The sequence below is a fragment of the Hoplias malabaricus genome, chromosome 5 (genome assembly GCF_029633855.1).
Source record: "Hoplias malabaricus isolate fHopMal1 chromosome 5, fHopMal1.hap1, whole genome shotgun sequence".
Taxonomy (NCBI): Eukaryota; Metazoa; Chordata; class Actinopteri; order Characiformes; family Erythrinidae; genus Hoplias; species Hoplias malabaricus.
The window spans coordinates 54783336-54799869 of record NC_089804.1 but is presented as its reverse complement, the minus strand read 5'-3'; the positions used below and the strand labels follow the sequence as shown (position 1 = coordinate 54799869).

Genomic DNA, 16534 nt, shown 5'->3' with positions numbered 1-16534 from the left:
CCGTATACTAATGTGCCACAAACAGGAAGTTAATATCACCAACCATTCCCATTGTATTAAGGTGTATCCATAGAAATGGCCCACCCTGTACTACTTTAATTAATATTTTAGTGAAATCCATAAACAAATTTGATTTTATAAAGACTTTGTTACTGAAGCAGTGAAATAATGAAAGACAATTGAAAGACATTGTTTTAGTATGTTTTTGATTATTGGAATCAAATGTAATACACAGAAACGTATTGAAAAATGATAAAAAATGATTTTTAACGTGTGATTTAAAATCATCAGACTGGGTGTATTATTATTTTTTGTGTCACGCTGAAAGACTGAAGGATATATTACTACATGTTACAGTGTAATTACAGTTCATCTGCTGCCACAGCACCGATCAATAAAGTACATCATAGTCCTGAATCAAGGATGTAGTTAGATATATTTGCATTTGTTTATGCATTAAACGTAGATGCGGATGGCTGATATTTTTAAATGTTTGGTGCTGTATATTAAACGGGTCCTGTACATTGTTCTGCAGGTCCTCAGTACGGCTCTGTGGAGAAAGCCTGGCTCGCTGTGATGACAGAGGCTGATAAAGTGAGCGAGCTTCATCAGGAGGTAAAGAACGGCCTCCTGAACGAAGACGTGGAGAAGGTGAAGAACTGGCAGAAAGACTCTTACCACAAACAGATGATGGGTGGCTTTAAAGAGGCCAAAGAGGCGGAAGAGGGCTTCAAGAAAGCACAGAAACCCTGGGCAAAGAAGCTTAAGGAGGTATGTGCAGAAATACAGTTTGTCTGAGTCTCTGAGCTTCACACTTACACTACAACATCTTTATTCTAATTCATACAAATGTCAGTAAAGCAGAACTGATCTAAACTGAATGGACGCCGTGCCCACTCTTACAGTCCAGATGTTGTCATCCAGATGATAGGAACAGGATTATAACATGGGGTGATTGATAAAAAATCTCAGTGAAATCCCACAACTGATATTTGGATTAGTGGGCTAGACTTGTTTCCATGGTTACACTAAACAGTTTTACCGTTCTTAGTTTAAATTCATTTCTGTAGTTACATTATATCAATTTCTATTGGTCTACTTCATATATCTCCTTGGTTACCCTTCATCCATGGGTATGCTTCACCCGTTTTCATGGTTACACTCAATCCATTAACATGGTAACACTTCCGCTACGCTTCATCCACGGTTAAGCTTCATTTATTGTTACGCTTCAGCCATTTGCAGCACTCTCTCCATACTCATGTGTCATCAGTTTCCATGGTAACATGGTGATAGCGTTTATTACACCTGCTACAAGCAATATGCAACAATGCTGCATTTCCATTACAGAACGAAGCAGTTTTCACATCCGCTGTCCATCACTGCAACAGAGACAGGCAGCATTTGTGTGTGTGTGTGTGTGTAGTACAGAATGACAGCATTTTTGGTTTAAAAGCATTCACCCTCTCATGGGGCTCCTTCCCCTTACGTTCTCAGATACTGTTTGTGTCTGGTTTCTGATAGCTTTGATACAAAGTTACATGCCTTCCGGTGTGGTCAGTGTTGATCTGTGTGTGTGTGTGTGTGTGTGTGTAGATGGAGACAGCTAAGAAGATCTACCACATGGCCTGTAAGGAGGAGAAGCTGGCAGCATCACGGGAGGCTAACAGCAAAGCTGAGGCCTCAGTCACTCCTGACCAGCAGAAAAAACTCCATGAGAAAACGGAGAAGTGCAAACAGGACGTGCAGAAGGTAAGAGAGAGAGCTCTGAGAGAAAGCAGAAATAAATGTTATCCCCTTTGTCTTACCCTTAATGCTCCACTCTTAAAGGGGCAATCAGTCCTGTTCTCCAATGGGTTTTATTCAGGTAATAACCAACCCATACATTAACCATTCATTCATTCATTATCTGTAAGCCCTTATCCAGTTCAGAGTTGTGGTGGGTCCAGAACCTACCTGGAATCATTGGGCACAAGGCAGGAACACACCCTGGAGGGGGCGCCAGTCCTTCACAGGGCAACACACACTCACACATTCACTCACACATTCACACCTACGGACACTTTTGAGTCACCAATCCACCTACCAATGTGTGTTTTTGGACTCTGGGAGGAAACCCACGCAGACACAGGGAGAACACACCACACTCCTCACAGACAGTCACCTGGAGGAAACCCACGCAGACACAGGGAGAACACACCACACTCCTCACAGAGAGTCACCCGGAGGAGTCCCCCCTCCCCCCACGATCACACACCGTCCCGCTCAGCCTAATTGTGATCCGGTATTTTTAAAATATTTAAATGTATTATTTTTTAACAACTTTCATATATAAATGCTTAAAAGTATTGTTACATTTAAAAACTGAATATACAAAATTAAACTTTATTTTTCAGATATATTTTGCTTTTTTTTTTTTAATTAACCCTTTAAGTTCAAAGTGTGCTGCTAACCAAGACGAGTCTTATCTGTGAATCAGTGGCCAACAATTGATACCAGCGACTCCCAGACGCTTGAAGAATCAATAATTTTGTAGTCTTCACTATTCCTCCTGGCTGCTCTCGTTGCCCTGACAACAGCAAACCAAACTGATTTTATGTATTCAAATCAGAAACTACTGGTCATTGATCAGTGTTTAACATATTAATTCAGTTTTTATTTGTTGATAAACATTGTTGACGAAAAAAAGAATATTTAACGTAATAGTTTTGATTAACGAAATGAACCCAGTTCAACAACTTAATGGACTGCAAGTGTATGTAAACTGGCCAGATCTGTCACATTAGCTGACAGACACCTGTGTTAGCAAGCACCAAGGAAATGAGGGAATGGGAAGTGCCACCCTCCCCATGAGGAGAGCTTGGTCACCTGTACTCTCTAGGACTCCCAGCCTCAAATGAATCATTCTGATGGGGAGGAAACTGGATCATGTGAAGTGTTAATGTGTTTAAACAAGAAATGAAAAGATAATAAGCATTCTGCTGAATTATTAAATGCCTATTACACCCTGTGCAAGGCTAGGCACACACACAGACCCTGGGCTCTTTAACCGCACATCGATCAGTGCCTGTGAGAGAGAAGGAGAGAGAGATCAGACACAGACAGCAGGGACAAAAAAAACAGACTGAAAGTGCTTTTTCTTGGAAAGGTGGATGACATTTTCTATCTCATGATGTTTTTTCTGTTTTTCTCCCTCTGCCTCTTTCTTGCTGTCTCTCACTTTCCCTCCCTCCCTCTCTGCCCCTACTCTCTCTTCCTGTCTCTCACTCTTTTGTCCTTCCACCATGTGTCTTTCTCTTTGTGTGAGTCACATAATGGATCATTACAGACAAAGGTGTTGCCAAAGCAGAATGCGTCAATGTGACAATATAGTTGTGTAATATAAAGTGTGTGTGTGTGTGTGTGTGTGTATGTTTTAGGCTAAGGAGAAGTATGAGAAGTCTCTGGAGGAGCTGGCGAAGTGTCAGCCTCAGTACATGGAGAGCATGGATCAGGTGTTTGATCAGTGCCAGCAGCACGAGGTGAAGAGACTGACCTTCCTCAAAGAGGTGCTGCTGGACATCAAACGCCACCTCAACCTCACCGAGAACCAAAGGTCAGTCTGATCTAACCCCTTACTGATCTCACAACATCTCACATATAACACATACAGAGATAAAAACATACAACATCCGGGAATAAGTTAAAAGTACTGCATTTGTGTGTGTGTTTGTGTTATCATTCATTAATTCATTCATTGTCTGTAACCACTTATCTAGTTCAGGGTCGTGGTGGGTCCGGAGCCTACCCAGAATCACTGGGTGCAAGGCAAGAACACACCCTGGACGGGGCGCCAGTCCTTCAGAGTGCGACACACACTCACACACTAACACCTACGGACACTTTTGAGTCACCAATCCACCTACCAACGTGTTTTTGGACCGTGGGAGGAAACGGGAGGAAACCCACTCAGACACAGAGAGAACACACCACACTCCTCACAGACAGTCACCCGGAGGAAACCCACACAAACACAGGGAGAACACACCACACTCCTCACAGACAGTCACCCGGAGGAAACCCACGCAGACACAGGGAGAACACACCAGGTTTACAAACCGGATTCCAACAAAGTTGGGACACTAAACAAACTGTGAATAAAAACTGAATGCAGTGATGTGGAGACGGCAAATGTCAATATTTTATTCGTAATAGAACATAGATGACAGATCAAAAGTTTAATCTGAGTAAATGTAACATTTTAAAGGACAAATATGTTGATTCAAAATTTCACAATGTCAACAAATCCCAAAAAAGTTGGGACAAGTAGCAATAAGTGGCTGGAAAAAGGAAATGGAGCATATAACGAACAGCTGGAAGACCAATTAACACTAATAAGGTCAATTGACAACATGATTGGGTATAAAAAGAGCTTCTCAGAGTGTCAGTGTCTCTCTGAAGCCAAGATGGTAAGAGGATCACCAATTCCACCATTGTTGCGCAGAAAGATAGTGCAGCGATACCAGAATGATGTTACCCAGCGTAAAATAGCAAAGACTTTTAAGTTATCATCATCAACCGTGCATAACATCATCAAAAGATTCAGAGAATCTGGAACAATTGCTGTGCGTAAGGGTCAAGGCCGTAAAACTCTACTGGATGCTCGTGATCTCCGGGCCCTTAAACGTCACTGCACCTCAAACAGGAACACCACTGTCAGGGAAATAACAGAATGGGCTCAGGAATACTTCCAGAAAGCATTGTCTGTGAACACAATCCACTGTGCCATTCGCCGTCGCCAGCTGAAACTCTACAGTGCAAAGAGAAAGCCATTTCTAAGCAAGCTCCACAAGCTCAGACGTTTGCACTGGGCCAGGGGTCTTTTAAAATGGAGTGTGGCAAAATGGAAGACTGTTCTGTGGTCAGATGAGTCACGATTTGAAGTTCTTTATGGAACACCGGGACGCCATGTCGTCCGGACCAGAGAGGACAGGAATAACCCAAGTTGTTATCTCCGTTCAGAAGCCTGCGTCACTGATGGTATGGGGTTGCATGAGTGCTTGTGGCATGGGCAGCTTGCATGTCTGGAAAGGCACCATTAATGCAGAGAATTATGTTCAGGTTCTAGAACAACATATGCTCCCATCTAGACGTCATCTCTTTCAGGGAAGACCCTGCATTTTTCAGCAAGATAATGCCAGACCACTGGCTACGTAGGAGAAGGATCCGGGGACTGAAATGGCAGCCTGCAGTCCAGATCTTTCACCTATAGAGAACATTTGGCGCATCATGAAGAGGAAGGTGCGACAAAGAAGGCCCAAGACGATTGAACAGTTAGAGGCCTGTATTAGACATGAATGGGAGAGCGTTCCTATTTCTAAACTTGGGTCTCCTCTGTCCCCAGACGTCTGTTGAGTGTTGTAAGAAGAAGGAGGGATGCCACACAGTGGTAAAAAATGGCCTTGTCCCAACTTTTTTGGGATTTGTTGACGCCATGAAATTTTGAAACAACATATTTTTCCCTTAAAATGATACATTCTCTCAGTTTAAACTTTTGATCTGTGATTTGTGTTCTATTCTGAATAAAATATTAGATGTTGGCACCTCCACATCATTGCATTCAGTTTTTATTCACAATTTGTTTAGTGTCCCAACTTTTTTGGAATCCGGTTTGTAAACATAGCACATAGTCTTCTTCCTTGCTCTGTGACTCTCTCTCTCTCATACACACACACACACCCATGTGTGCACACAGAGACACACACAGAGCTCTTGTTTCTTAATCGTTCCATGTTTGAGTCACGAACTGCGCTGCAGTGTTAATGTTCTCGATTAAAGCTTCTGTGTCTGATGTTAAAGCTCTTCCTGAAATAAAAGATTTTAAACAAAGTACACTGCAAAAGTTAAAGTTGGCTTTAATTAGAGCTTCAAAGAAATCTGTTGGGTGTTTTTTTGTAGATTCCTTTGTGTTTCCTTTTCTCAGTAAGGGCTTCTTGGTGGATCCATGTATTTTCAGACCCATAGTGTCGTGGACGGCCACAAACACGTGGATGTGTTCAGAACTAAAGCGAGAGTCGAGCTGGATTTTCTCCTGACTCTTTTTCAGACTATATTCTGTCCAGAGTTTAACTTATTTCTCTTAGACCTGTGGATTAATATGGATTTTCTTATATCTAATAAAAAAACTGGGCGACACGGTGGTGCATCAGGTAGTGCGCAGTCACACAGCTTCAGGGACCTGGAGGTTGTGGGTTCGATTCCCGCTCCGGGTGACTGTCTGTGAAGAGTGTGGTGTGTTCTCCCTGTGTCTGTGTGGGTTTCCTCCGGGTGACTGTCTGTGAGGAGTGTGGTGTGTTCTCCCTGTGTCTGTGTGGGTTTCCTCCGGGTGACTGTCTGTGAGGAGTGTGGTGTGTTCTCCCTGTGTCTGTGTGGGTTTCCTCCAGGTGACTGTCTGTGAGGAGTGTGGTGTGTTCTCCCTGTGTCTGTGTGGGTTTCCTCCTGGTGACTGTCTGTGAGGAGTGTGGTGTGTTCTCCCTGTGTCTGCGTGGCTTTCCTCCGGGTGAGTGTCTGTGAGGAGTGTGGTGTGTTCTCCTTGTGTCTGTGTGGGTTTCCTCCGGGTGACTGTCTGTGAGGAGTGTGGTGTGTTCTCCCTGTGTCTGCGTGGGTTTCCTCTGGGTGACTGTCTGTGAGGAGTGTGGTGTGTTCTCTCTGTGTCTGTGTGGGTTTCCTCCAGGTGACTGTCTGTGAGGAGTGTGGTGTGTTCTCCCTGTGTCTGCGTGGGTTTCCTCCGGGTGACTGTCTGTGAGGAGTGTGGTGTGTTCTCTCTGTATCTGTGTGGGTTTCCTCCGGGTGACTGTCTGTGAGGAGTGTGGTGTGTTCTCCCTGTGTCTGCGTGGGTTTCCTCCGGGTGACTGTCTGTGAGGAGTGTGGTGTATTCTCCCCATGTCCACGTGGGTTTCCTCCGGGTGACTGTCTGTGAGGAGTGTGGTGTATTCTCTCCATGTCCACGTGGGTTTCCTCCGGGTGACTGTCTGTGAGGAGTGTGGTGTGTTCTCCCCATGTCCACGTGGGTTTCCTCCGGGTGCTCCGGTTTCCTCCCACAGTCCAAAAACACACGTTGGTAGGTGGATTGGCGACTCAAAAGTGTCCGTAGGTGTGAGTGTGTGAGTGAATGTGTGAGTGTGTGTTGCCCTGTGAAGGACTGGCGCTCCAGGGTGTATTCCCGCCTTGCACCCAATGATTCCAGGTAGGCTGTAGACAAACCGCGACCCTGAACTGGATAAGCGCTTACAGATAATGAATGAATGAATGAATAATAAAAAAACTTCTTCTAAAATATTTAATATAAAGTATGCATTGTAAAATAACCAGTATTTGTGAAGAAACTAGGAATTGACTGTGTGCAAATGTTGCTCTGCCATAACTTATGTTTGTTTTTTTACCTGTGTGTGTGTGTGTGTGTCCACTGTGTTTTTTGCAGCTATGCCTCAGTGTACCGTGAACTTGAACGCTCTATCCTTGCAGCGAACACACAGGAAGATCTGAAGTGGTTCAGCAACAACCACGGCCCTGAGATGCCCATGAACTGGCCCCAGTTTGAGGTACACAACCATGGCCTCTCTCCTCTTTTACCTTCTCTCAAAGTAATTCTAACATCAGTGAGTCACATGATGCTCATCAGGAACGTTTAGGAAATAGCACAGACACAGGGCAAAGGGCTTCAGCTTGTGTCAGATCAGTTTTGTTACTTCAGTCATCAGTTGTACTGACCCCCAGTGCCTGCAGGCTGCAGTACCTAAACAGGGTGACCTGGGGTTGTGGCTTGCAGCCCTGCCTTGAGTCACTGTGAGGAGTGCGGTGTGTTCTCCATGTGTCTGTGTGGGTCTCTTCCAGGTGCTCCAGTTTCTGCCCACAGTCGCATAATGAGGAGAAAAAGACTGATATATTCTGTTAGCCATATTAGCATTTTTGGTCATAGGATCTAATAGAAACTGTTTGCTTGTTAGACTCGAATGCGTTTCTCTGCTTTTCTGTGCAGTGTGCACTATGTAGGGAGTATGGCACTATGATGATGTATTCCTTATTTCCCACAAGAAACCATATATTCAGTGGTGGTGTACGGTGTCAGAGTTCTGTCTTCTTCTCCAAGGAATACAACCCTGATGCCACTAACGCCGTGGCTAAGAGGGAGAAGAAGAAGCCGGACGGAGTGGCCCCTGCTACGCCCAGCACAGAGCACGGAGGACAGCCTGGAGACCGCGGCAGGTCAGACAGACCCTCTCACTCATACTCTATAAGGGCCAGAAGTTTTTGCACACATCGTTCTTTCTGAAGTTAAACATATTCATAGAAAGTTGGTTCCCCATTATGTCACTAACAGGCTTTACGCTAAGTTTTAGAACATTTCACTAAGAATTTGATGGCATTCTACCACATAAACCACTTAGTGTGGTCAGGTATTGAATGGTGCTCCATTGGCTAAGGAGAATGTAGTTTCACTATTCCATAGCTATGTGTTGTGGGGCTTTATGCCCCTCTAGGCTAGCATTTTTGCGTAATGTATAATTGTTCTTTGAAATTCAAACATTCAACTGCATTTGTTATATATATATATATATATATATATATATATATATATATATATATATATATATATATATATATATATATTATAAAACGACAGAAGTGCAGGAGAATGTTGAAATGCTTGATTTACAATTGCACATTACACAAAAAGTGTTTAAAACTCATTTGATAACACCAAATCTATTGCTAGATCAGTACTGGCCTTCAGTTCAGATCCTGAAGGCCTAGCCACTGGGAGATCTGGATCTCTTTGGTGGATGTGGATCATATTTTTTGAATTTTAAATATTTATTTAATGGTTAACCAGAGGGTTTCTACAAGGCTTGGAGAGTTCATGCTCATCCCGCTTAATAAAAAGGAGCATGTGTTTGTCCCTGCAGTGTGAGCAGTTATGATAAGAACCAGGCATACTCTGCAGAGTGGTCAGATGATGAGCAGCCTGCTGGATACTCAGGCAATGAGACCAATGGAGGCGGCAACTCCTTCGAGGAAGACACCAAAGCAGGAGTGAGAGTGAGAGCGCTCTACGATTACGAAGGACAGGAGCAGGACGAGCTGAGCTTCAAAGCAGGTGCGGCGTGCAGATAATGGCAGGCTCATCTTTCACACTGGTGTAACAACAACAACAGCTCTCAATAAACAGGGGTCAACATAGCAGACTTTTTCTTTGTGAAACAGCCACTGTACTGAAGTATCAGAGATTCTGGATTTAACATGGCCACCCTCATTGGGGACCCACTCTATGGAGTCTAAACCATCCATCATGATTTGCCCTTCATACAAATAATGTAAAATAATTTACAATCAGGGCGGCACGGTGGTGCAGAAGGTGGTGTCGCAGTCACACAGCTCCAGGGGCCTGAAAGTTGTGGATTCGATTCCCGCTCTGGGTGACTGTCTGTGAGGAGTGTGGTGTGTTCTCCCTGTGTCCGCGTGGGTTTCCTCTGGGTGACTGTCTGTAAGGAGTGTGGTGTGTTCTCCTTGTGTCTGCGTGGGTTTCCTCCAGGTGCTCCGGTTTCCTCCCACAGTCCAAAAACACACGTTGGTAGGTGGATTGGCGACTCAAAAGTGTCCGTGGGTGTGAGTGTGTGAGTGAATGTGTGTGTCTGTGTTGCCCTGTGAAGGACTGGCGCCCCCTCCAGGGTGTATTCCTGCCTTGCGCCCAATGATTCCAGGTAGGCTCTGGACCCACTGTGACCCTGAACTGGATAAGGGCTACAGATAATGAATGAATGAATGAATATACAATCAGATCCATTAATAACGTGTGCATTTTTGCTGCTAAACTTGAGGTAGGTATTTACCACAAATACAAACATCCACAGGACTCATTTAGAGTGAAACTTACAGCTAACCCACACCACTGGAGTGTGGAACAGCTGTGCTGGGCTTCTGACACAAGATCCAGGCCACAGTTTAGTGCTAATGATCGGTTTCTGCAGAAAGATTAAGTCACAGTGATAACAGGGTCAGCTACGAGACAAAGAGCTGTGGGGCCACAGGAAGCTGAGGCTCCTGTGGTTGGACATTTAGCAGCAGATGGTATTATTGGTCCCTGGACAGCTGCTGCTCAGAGGGGTACTTAACCCATAATTTCTGACGTGGTCCACAATGAGTGAAAGCTAATGAGCATCAGAGTGCTTTCAATAATTGATAGCAACATACTCTACAAAGCGTTTTGTAGAATTAACACTTAGAAGCTGTAGTTACAAACTGGTATCAGGACTACTTTTATTTTCTTGGGTCAGTATGCCAGTGTTTTTGGTTTTTGTGGCACTAACAGCACTCATAGCTACTAAAACAATGCTTATGATGTAGGGTTATGGTTAGGTTATGCTTAAGGTGATGCTGAATGTTGAGTGTGTGTATATGGGTCTAGTCAGGGTAAGAGCAAGAGTCAAAACACTGTTGAAATTCGAATCGACAGAATGTTGGACATTTCCAGTTCAATTTAAAAAAAGAAAAGGACAAACCTGATATTTTGAAACTTGGGTGAGTTCCCCTGCTGCAGCTTAATGAAGCGTTATCTTATCTTGAGTTTCAGAGAAAACTGATTAGAGAGAATTCATGTCCTTTGTTCATTCATTCATTCATTCATTGTCTGTGACCGGGTCACGGTGGGTCCAGAGCCTACCTGGAATCATTGGGCGCAAGGCAGGAATACACCCTGGAGGGGGCACCAGTCCTTCACAGGGCAACACAGACACACACACATACATTCACTCACACACATACGGACACTTTTGAGTCGCCAATCCACCTACCAACGTGTGTTTTTGGACTGTGGGAGGAAACCGGAGCACCCAGAGGAAACCCACGCGGACACAGAGAGAACACACCACACTCCTCACAGACAGTCACCCGGAGGAAACCCACACAGACACAGAGAGAACACACCACACTTCTCACAGACAGTCACCCGGAGGAAACCCACACAGACACAGAGAGAACACACCACACTCCTCACAGACAGTCACCCGGAGGAAACCCACACAGACACAGAGAGAACACACCACACTTCTCACAGACAGTCACCCGGAGGAAACCCACACAGACACAGAGAGAACACACCACACTCCTCACAGACAATCACCCGGAGAAAACCCACACAGACATAGGGAGAACACACCACACTCCTCACAGACAGTCACCCAGAGGAAACCCACGCAGACACAGGGAGAACACACCACACTCCTCACAGACAGTCACCTGGAGGAAACCCACACAGACACAGGGAGAACATACCACACTCCTCACAGACAGTCACCCGAAGGAAACCCACACAGACACAGAGAGAACACACCACACTCCTCACAGACAGTCACCCGGAGAAAACCCACACAGACACAGGGAGAACACACCACACTCCTCACAGACAGTCACCCGGAGAAAACCCACGCAGACACAGGGAGAACACACCACACTCCTCACAGACAGTCACCCGGAGCGGGAATCGAGCCCCACAACCTCCAGGCCCCTGGAGCTGTGTGACTGCAGCACTACCCGCTGCGCCACCATTCCGCCCTATGTTCTTTTTATGTAGATATGTTAGATCTGAAATATGAAAGCTACATGTCGTGTTAGAGCTTTGTTTTATCCCTCGTTTCACCTGAGGAACATCTTGAAAGTCAAAATGTTTCTGTCCCAGAGTGAGGCTGAGAAGCTTGTCCATGCATTTGTTTTGCTGTTTTCATTGAGCTTCCTTCCTCAGCAGCTTGAAGCATTTCTGTGTGGATGTGATGGCATTGCAGATATTGACAGACACTTATGATGCTGGGTGATTAGCTCTGAGTCACAGGCACCACTCCAGTTCAAAGGCGTTGGATGACGCTCCATCACTCCAGAGAACACAGTTCCACTGCTCCACAGCCTCGGGATTTTACATCCCATGTAGGTCCTTCCTGTAAAGAGTAAGCTGGAAATAACTCGTTCTGACCTTCTGTCCACAGGAGACGAGCTGATGAAGATCGAGGAGGAGGACGACCAGGGCTGGTGCAGGGGGCGTCTGGACAACGGCCGGACGGGCTTATACCCGGCCAATTACGTGGAGGAAATCTAATTTCCCGAGGGAGGACACACCATTGGAGGCAGCTCCGATTGTCTGATCTAACGCCCGGCGTCAAGCCAGAGACTTTTCACGAGCAACACATACTCTGCCCAACAAATACGCGCTAAGCAGTGATTTTTCTCTAAAAACGACAACAAAAGAAGTCTTAGTAATCGAAATAAAAAAATCTCTCTATATATATTTACACAATATATAGGCCTCTGGTCTGCGAGGGTGGGGAAGACCATACACAGTATATTGAGAAATATTTATTGTAGTATACTGACAACAAACACAGATCTATAACGACCTGACCATATGCAAGTGCAGGGATTACATTCTGACTTTTCTTAGTTCGTTCTTTTCTTCGTGAATACGAATTCTGTGCAGCTTACATATAACGTTGGTGTAGGTCACTCATATTGTCCGATGTACATCGTCCAAATGAACACGCATGTGGCCAGGACGAGGCCGTTTCTGATGCATTGTGTTTATCTGAGGTGATACTTATTTATGTAGCAAGAGTCGGTGTGCATTACAGCCCACAACCCTGTCATTTCTCTTCCCCCCCACCATCCTCCTTTTCTTTCTCCTTCATCCAGTATGTAACGTGTGGTCGTCCTCTTGATGTGTGTGTCTATTTATGCATAGCAGCATGTGCTATGCATCATGCAAGCGAGCCCCTTTGGATTTCCTCAGGCTTGAACTGGATGCAATGCCCACAGTGACCACTGCCTCAGAGGGGGGCAGTGTGGGACAAGCTGGATCTCAGCCCTAAGCAACTTTGGAAGCAGCGAACCGGAGAAACCTGAAACTGTTCTTATCTCCTCATTGCATCTTTATTATCACCATCACCCCGTTTGTTCTGACTTGAGCAAACAGTTTCGTCCCCGTCCATTGACTGTGTGTGTACAGTGCCGCGAGAACTGCTTAAAGGACTGTTTACGCAGCCTTCCTCAGAACCCCAGTGCAAGGTTCTGTAACCACATCTCATCCCTCCTCATTTGCATCTGGGCGCCTGGAGCCATGAAAGGGCCCCGGGGGTCATGTTTTGTTTGTTCGTTTGCTCATTCATGGTCATGAATGTAGTGTTTTGGGGTTGTTTACCTTGGCCTCTTGTGCTAAAGAGCTATTCGCCTGGCAATATCCATGCGTACCCATCCACAACGATGCATAACAAGGCATATCCTGCACCAATGCGTCATATACATTTAATAGCAGATGTATTTGCTTCGTCCAGTATATGGACAGGTTGCCCTTATACGCTTCGCTCTGACTAATGCTGAATATCCTGGTCAGTGGCGTCTACACAGTGTCTGGTAAATCCACACCAATCCTCAAAGTCGTGGAGTATGAGTGACCAGTGTGTGTCTAATATCGCATATCTATCTTTAACACATCATGGAACACACTCATCATACACCTGATATAAAGCAGAACCGCTAGGAAAAACCTGCGTGTGCTTAAGAGTGTGCACTGACCATTGGTGCATGGCCAGTTCCCGCCCACACCAGAGTAGGGATCAGGGGGTAGGAATATTTCAAACTGGTAGTCACAACCCTACCTTCAATTTTAGATAATAATAAGATGATGTTTGTCCTGTCGACCAATCCCTAGAAGATCAGTTAACTCATAAATTAAAGGTAAATCTTGAAGGTCTGTGGATGTTGGGAAGTAGCGAGCATTTGCCATGTTTCCGTATTAAGAGGAGAAATCCCACCACCAGCTTTTACATGGTTTGTTCATACATAAGCTGTCCAGCCTAGCAAAAATGACCAATAACACACACACAAACACACACATACACGCAAACAACAGGGCACCACCTTAACACAGGGGATTGATGTGTGGGGAAAATATCAACCATCTTTATTATATCCAGTACGTACGAGTCGTGTTGATGTAAACAAAAACAACAAACAAAAAATGTACAAAAACAAACAAACAAACAAAAAAAAAACACCCAAACAATAAGTAGTGTCATATTTGTAAATGTTAAAACGAGGAAAAAAAAAAACAAAAGTGAAGGAAACCCTGAATAATGTTACGCTCTATAGGTACCACATCGTGTTAAACTTTCATTTCAGTCGCGATGGAACCGTCTACGTACCATATACCTGTATAAATGCGTGTGGTCCACGCCGTCCTATTTGTATATGATGATGTAATTTAAAGATTATATTCTATTGTAACTGTACAACTGTGTTGCGTAAAGACGACAAACCTAACTAAGTTGAGACAGTGACGAAAAGTGTACATGTAAATGCTTATTTTTTATTTTCTGTTGATCTGCTCTTTAAGCATACGGAAGAGGGACGAAGGCTTCTGTCGTGAAAACTACTTTAGCAGTCTAGAGGACGTATGTATGTGAATAGTTAGTGATGTAATTTGATCTCCTTACTGGTGTAGTGCCTGTTCATCTTAATATAACATGACGTTCATTTAAATATGCATCAAGGCGGGCTGAAAATGGAGGAACGAGGAGAACGAGGACAGTTGGCGTTTGGCGGCGGCGACGACGACGGTGATGGTCAGTTGAAGCTGAAACACCTGAATTTACGTTGTTGTGCTGATGTCAATATTGCAATATTAGTTTGGAAGAAGAAAAACAAGTTTGTTGAGAAAAGAACCTGTGTGCTCTGTTTTATTCAAGGGAAAGGTCCACAGCTGTGGTCAAACAAGACATTTGTCTGTGAAATACCATTTATTTTAATAGAATTCTTTGAGATGATGGTGAATGTGTGAGTGTGTGTTGCCCTGTGAAGGACTGGCGCCCCCTCCAGGGTGTGTTCCTGCTTTGCACTCAATGATTCCAGGTAGGCTCTGGACCCACCGCGACCCTGAACTGGATAAGGGTTACAGATAACGAATGAATGAATGAGATGATGGTTTTCTTGCTACAAATATTGGGGGTGAATACATTTCACAAGCAACAGTACAGTAACCGTACCCAAAATGGAGCACAATTGTACAATGTAAGCACAAATTTATAAATATAATGCTGTCCAAGTCAATTATAAAATGGCGTATAGACGTGAAGGATAATGCATTGTCAGTCAGGAGGCTGGGTTAGATGGTATTTATCATTTGCAGTGTTGTTTTTCTACTGTTCACGATATATAGTGAGCTAAAATTAAGTTATTGCACGGCTAATGTTCAGGCCACGCCCATTTCACAGAACCACACGAATACAGATGTCTAGAGTGACCGCACCTAAAAGCTTCATCTGAGTTTTAAGCATTATTTGAACAGGATTGTTTCACAACTGGTGATGTAATATTTGATCAAATTGTGCAGGATCAAATGATAAACCTTCCTCACACTGCTCCAAATCCTATGATAGTGTACAAACCCAAACAAAACAATGGCTGTAGATTACAGTCCTTTCAAACTAAGATAACCGTGCCAAGTGGTTAGCGGTTAGCCTTATCTTGCAGTCGCTAAAGATTCTACGAGAGCTCATTGTCTAGCAGGTTTTCCAATCGTAAAAAACTAGGCTTAAGTCTGTATGAATGAGGAGATGTGAGATTTCCCTTTCATGTTTTTAACCAGTGAACCATCTCCATCTCTTTGTAATTGTAATGTTTGTTTGATTTAAGTCATAGATCTACTCGGTAATCACTCGAATTACAGCACTTCCTCAGGTAAAACTAATCCAGCTGGAACATGGCTTTAATTGTAGCTAATGCGTCAATCCAGTATTATAAATATTTTTTTGAATACACTTCACATCCCTATAGCAGTTATTTAAAAAAAGCTCGGACCACATAAATACAATTATTTTTCTGTATAAGCCACAGGTCTGTAAACACTGGACGACTTACCTGCCTGTCAATGACCTCACTCTGTCCCCGTACATGCGCACTGGAGACTCAAGTCTGGAAGCAGAGGGGGATGAAGCCACTACGGCTGAATGAAATTTAAAAAAAAAAGAAGGAAGGTGGTAAAGAAGGCTTCCAACAAAAAGAGGCCGAATGAAGTAAGAGGACACACTGAAGTCGACATCTGTGTAGTCGCTGGGTGTTTTCTTACCTTTGAGTGATACGTGAGGTAGGTGGATGTTGTTGGATTGCCATGTGTTTCCTGTGTTTTAGAGGCGTAGCTTTGGAAGAACAGCTGAATGTAGGAGGTCGGACATTTTCAGCTGCGTTTTTTCACACATACTGCTTTGTACAAAATCACCAAATACAATTTTAGGTTTTGTAGCAAAATTAAGTTACTATGCCCCAAAAAACATGAACTAATAAGAACTTTTGTTGTTGGTTTTAACCCTTCATTACTGCTTGATAACTTTTCATAACTATTACAGTGTAAAACCATATATTAAGATAAATATTTAAATCACAAGCCTTATACAGATGATGTAAGGATGTTTAGGGATCATGGATTATTCAGTGCTTTGATGTTGATGACTGTAATCAC

The 16534-nt window shown here is 44.0% G+C and overlaps 1 protein-coding gene across 3 annotated transcripts in view; it reads left to right on the top strand.

The window, feature by feature from the left end:
- The window catches only part of LOC136697107 (protein kinase C and casein kinase substrate in neurons protein 1-like), a 78299-nt gene extending 61780 nt beyond the window's left edge, over positions 1–16519 (top strand). For all 3 annotated transcript variants that reach the window (XM_066672046.1, XM_066672045.1, XM_066672047.1), the window contains 7 exons: positions 536–771; positions 1597–1752; positions 3420–3595; positions 7460–7580; positions 8129–8244; positions 8946–9136; positions 12015–16519. In XM_066672046.1, the coding sequence (XP_066528143.1) occupies positions 536–771; positions 1597–1752; positions 3420–3595; positions 7460–7580; positions 8129–8244; positions 8946–9136; positions 12015–12124 (1106 nt within the window). In that variant the 3' untranslated portion in view covers positions 12125–16519. The remainder of the gene's footprint in view (positions 1–535; positions 772–1596; positions 1753–3419; positions 3596–7459; positions 7581–8128; positions 8245–8945; positions 9137–12014) is intronic.
- Positions 16520–16534: the final 15 nt, after the last annotated feature.